At 32.8% G+C, this 4,720-nt stretch overlaps 1 protein-coding gene across 1 annotated transcript in view; it reads right to left on the reverse strand.

The window, feature by feature from the left end:
- Positions 1 to 3,375: 3,375 nt before the first annotated feature.
- Positions 3,376 to 4,720, reverse strand: part of LOC106471345 (myelin transcription factor 1-like protein) — a 5,351-nt gene continuing 4,006 nt past the window's right edge. The window contains exons 4-5 of the mRNA XM_022399956.1: positions 4,364 to 4,605; positions 3,376 to 3,623 (exon numbers count right to left, since the gene is read on the reverse strand). Coding sequence (XP_022255664.1) covers positions 3,590 to 3,623; positions 4,364 to 4,605 — 276 coding nt within the window. The 3' untranslated portion in view covers positions 3,376 to 3,589. The remainder of the gene's footprint in view (positions 3,624 to 4,363; positions 4,606 to 4,720) is intronic.

A 4,720-nucleotide genomic window follows, 5' to 3' on the forward strand; every position in this document is an offset into this window, starting at 1 on the left:
GAGATATCATCAATATTTGCTTTGGAATTGCTGCATCCAACCAAGAGGATTGCTTTCAAATGTTCATCAGTTAACCTCGTTCGATGTGCTGACTTCACGTACTTCATTTTTGAAAATGTTTGCTCACAGACTTAAGTTGTTCCAAACACTGATGCCATACCAGAGGGAAAGTTCTTCAACTTTGAAAACTCTTCATCAGTTAAGCAGCGATAAAATTCAACAAGTTTTGATTCTCTGTGCTTCTCTTTCAACAAGTCATTTGCTTGCAAATAAATGAGCTCCAACTGTAGTTGAACTGGCACGAAGTTTGGTGACCCCTGGTCTAGAGTAACGCGATATATTCCACAAAGTAGAAATTAGAGCAAACAGTGGTCCCCGAGCCATGACAAATCTAGGCTACATTATTTACAATTAATTAATTTATTTAATTCATTTATGTGATGTAATCAGCTTGTTGAATTATCCACACGCTGAAATATATTATTTCTTATTTTTTTATATACGTGTTTAAATTAAAGGTGTTTTGGTTATTGTTAAGTGCAAATCTACACAATGGGCTGTCTGTGCTTTGCCCACCCGATTTGTAGTTAAGGTGGTTGGTTGAACTTTGGAAGGTGGCGATGATAACTGGTTTATGGTATATTTGGGTAACTTATTTACCGGTTAACTTTACAACGGTACACTGTGTCTCGTTTTTAAGCACGTGCTTCACACCTTATCGTGAAAACAATTCCAATTACCAAAAAAAAAAAAAAAACCTATAAAGAATACAATGAAGCAAAAATATATATTCTTTAAACTGTTGACAAAACAGGTTAGATGTTTAAAAAACTTAGGATTGGTATATTCATCCGCGTTCGTCTACTTATAGCAGCAGTTGACCTTATTACAACTTGAATTGTTATGACTACGATACAAAAAGTAATTCCAGCATCTTTTGAGTTCAACGACTACTCAACACTAAAAAATGGGCGCTTTTCTTAATTACCTGAATAACAGTATATCGAAGCCAAATCTTTCTATATTATTATTCTGTTAAATACTTTTAATGTCATAATTCATTTACGTAAGGAACAGATAAACACCTTGCGACATGTTATTCAAGCCTCAGTCATCGAGAGTCATATAATATTATAACTTTTAAAATAATTTTATATATCCAAATAAAACAATGAAAACGTTGTAAATATTTTCTAAACCATTCAACCATTAAATACATTGGTCATTATTATGCTAATCATCATAAAACAGTTTATTACTTTAACGTGTACTGATTAAGCAACAAAGCACGCAGTCTTATCACTGACCTAATGGCGAGGCTGTAATTAAAAAAAGGGTTTCCTAATTTAGATTTTCTTGATATTTACCTGCTTCAAGTATTAAGTTTAGAACGTTGTGTACTGATAAATCAGGTGTCATACTTCAAGTATTAAGTTTAGAACGTTGTGTACTAACAATTCAGGTGTCCTACTTCAAGTATTAAGTTTAGAACGTTGTCTACTGACAATTCAGGCGTCATACTTCAAGTATTAAGTTTAGAACGTTGTGTACTGACAATTCAGGTGTCATACTTCAAGTGTTAAGTTTAGAACGTTGTCTACTGACAATTCAGGTGTCATACTTAAAGTTTTAAGTTTAGAACTTTGTGTACTGACAATTCAGGTGTCATACTTCAAGTGTTAAGTTTAGAACGTTGTCTACTGACAATTCAGGTGTCATACTAAAAGTTTTAAGTTTAGAACGTTGTGTACTAACAATTCAGGTGTCCTACTTCAAGTATTAAGTTTAGAACGTTGTCTACTGACAATTCAGGTGTCTTACTTCAAGTATTAAGTTTAGAACGTTGTGTACTAACAATTCAGGTGTCCTACTTCAAGTATTAAGTTTAGAACGTTGTCTACTGACAATTCAGTTGTTATACTTAAAGTTTAGAACGTTGTGTACTAACAATTCAGGTGTCATACTTCAAGTGTTAAGTTTAGAGCGTTGTGTACCGACAATTCAGGTGTCATACTTTACTGACAATTCAGATGTCTTTTTTTTTTAATACAGGATAGATGATTATGTATCAATGTCCCAGTGAAATAACCTACACTAAATGAAAGTTAATCACAGCTAAAACTCAGAGATAAATTAAGCAAATAAAATCTTCTTATTTATTAATACCGAAGATATTTTGAAAATTATTTTTTAGGACAGTTGATCACACATGAACTAGGTTGCTGGTCTTCCAAAATAGTGTCCTGAATATAGAAGAAAATAAGTTCCGAAAATAGTTCAATTAACATCAACAAACTAACGAGCTGATTTGTTCTTTAATAAACTTTTCTGTATATTTGATATTTTCAAGATAAAATGGAAAACCCTTTTATATGGACAAATTACATAAATTAATATTTGATTAGAAACAAAAACTAGGCGATAAATGTACTTGCGTGAATGATAAGAATATTATACAGTTTGTTTTTCGAGATTTTACGGTTAATTAAATTTTCTTGGCAGTGCTAAAACTTTTAAGCTTTTCAGATCTAATTAAAACGTAGATGTTAGATAAATCCACTCAGTGACAAGAAAACTAGAAATATATGAATAAATTTTCCTAAGCCCAAATTATTAAATTACAGCTGGTAAATTACGTTTACCATTAAAATTAAAACAGAAATTAAAAAACATTAATTGAATTAATCGTATGACTCATATATTAAAGATGTAAATAAAAGTTTCCAGTCGATGCATGGCCTATAAATATAATGATAATTACTTTATTTATGGAGTTTGTAAGTCCTTTTCACTCACCTTTTAGTGACCTAAATTAATTTAGGTGTATGAATAATATTGTGGCATAACGCCAAATTTATTAAGCTGTGTTGATAAGCCTTTAATAGGCCAAACTGCAGTCCACAGCAGAGGGTGTTGCGAATCAAAGAACATATTAGGCCTATAAGTCAGAAAGCATATTTCCAATTTTACCTTTGTTGAAAAACAAACAAACAAAACAGGCCTAGTTCTAGAGTCTTATGAGTAGTATAATTAATTATACACGATCTTGTCCACCTTTGATCAGTACTTACTCAGTGAGGGATACGAAATTAAAGCATGAACACGATGTGAATTATTTAGGTAGACATAGAAACACAGCAGTAAAACCATACTGGACATAGTCGTGTAAAACGCAGCTGACTGTTGGCTGTCTAACTACAGAGACGTACCGTCGGTTTGGTTGAAGCGATGTATTCTTTTGCTTCGAAGTAATACAAAGTTCGCTAGAAATGTTTATTTCAAATGCAATCAGTATCACAATTCGCTTTAGAAAATAAGCAGCGTCCTCTATGTTTCTTTGTCATATTATCTAAGAAAAACTGCTTTCATAATGTATTTCTTTTAATAACTTCAACTCGTAAAATAATTTATTCCGTTAGAAAGAAAGAGTTTCTCTCCATTTCTTGTTGAGTACAAAAACGAACAAGATTTGAAGATTGCTGCTGTTAACGGTGAGAAATGCCTGATCTCCAATGGCCAGCACAGTTTGCTTCTCGTGAAATGACGTCACGGATGATGTGTTTCGATGATGTAAATATTGCTAAAACGTTTAGGTTCTTATCCACTCAGCTGGGTGGTTCTGCCTATATAAGACAAGTTGACGAATAAGCATAAACAGAAGATAAAATACAACTAACTAAATTACAAAATACGTGAAAAATAACAAAATATTTTAGCTAAGCCTTGAAGGTTGCAAATAAAACGAAAGAGGAGAGTTAGGCAATTAGATTCATCGGGAGTTATGGTATTCCTGTTTTTAATTTTGCATAACGTATAGATAGTTAATGAATAAAACAAAGATACAGTGCACTTTGAACCACGAAACAGTAAAATACAGCTGGATGAGGTTTCGGAGAAAGAACATAAAATTTGTAAAACACAAACAAAACTAGAACGAACAGGAAATGTGTAGCTTTATGCTCAATAACAAACAAACTAAATTAGAAAGAACACGAAATATGAAGACTTTTCGATGTATTTACGGTACAGTGTCGTCGTTTGTTTTAGTATCAAATGTTTGATTATTGTTAAACACAATGGGCTATCTGAGCTGTGCCCACTGCAGGGATCGAACCCCCTATCTTAGTTATATGAGTGCTCAACTTACTGGTGGCAGCAGATGTGAGGAAAGATCGTGATAATTTATAATATTTCTCCAAAACCTCGTCACAGACTCTTTGATAACGTATAGTGTTTGGAGAACGGCTGAGTAACAAGGTAACTCAGGTAACCTACTCCATTTTAAAAAAAAAGGTACATTAAAAAAAATTAAAACTCAAACCAGACCGGGCTGTGTTTAATCAAATTTCTGTTTGCTACTCACAGAGGCATTGTAAAGTTTTGAAGGGTTTGCTTCACTGACGTAAATATGGCTTTGTTGTCTTCCCGGTAGGTGTCGCTGCACAGTGATTGTAGTCTTAACCAGTATTTATCAAAGTTGTCATGCGTGGGCTTCTCGCTAGCATTCTGTAGACGAACATGGTCCAGAAGAGAGATAAAGTTATTTTGGAGAGATTCATAGTATCCACACAAATTACTTTTGTCTTGAAAGAGCTCTTCGTTCCCCTGGTGGAGGAAATACCAAACTACATTTAATAATATTTTTGTGAAATATTTAAGATTTTGTGATTGGTATGGAATATTTCTAACAGTAAATCTATATATATATATATATATATAT

This window comes from Limulus polyphemus, unplaced genomic scaffold (assembly GCF_000517525.1).
Source record: "Limulus polyphemus unplaced genomic scaffold, Limulus_polyphemus-2.1.2 Scaffold4558, whole genome shotgun sequence".
NCBI classification, from domain to species: Eukaryota; Metazoa; Arthropoda; class Merostomata; order Xiphosura; family Limulidae; genus Limulus; species Limulus polyphemus.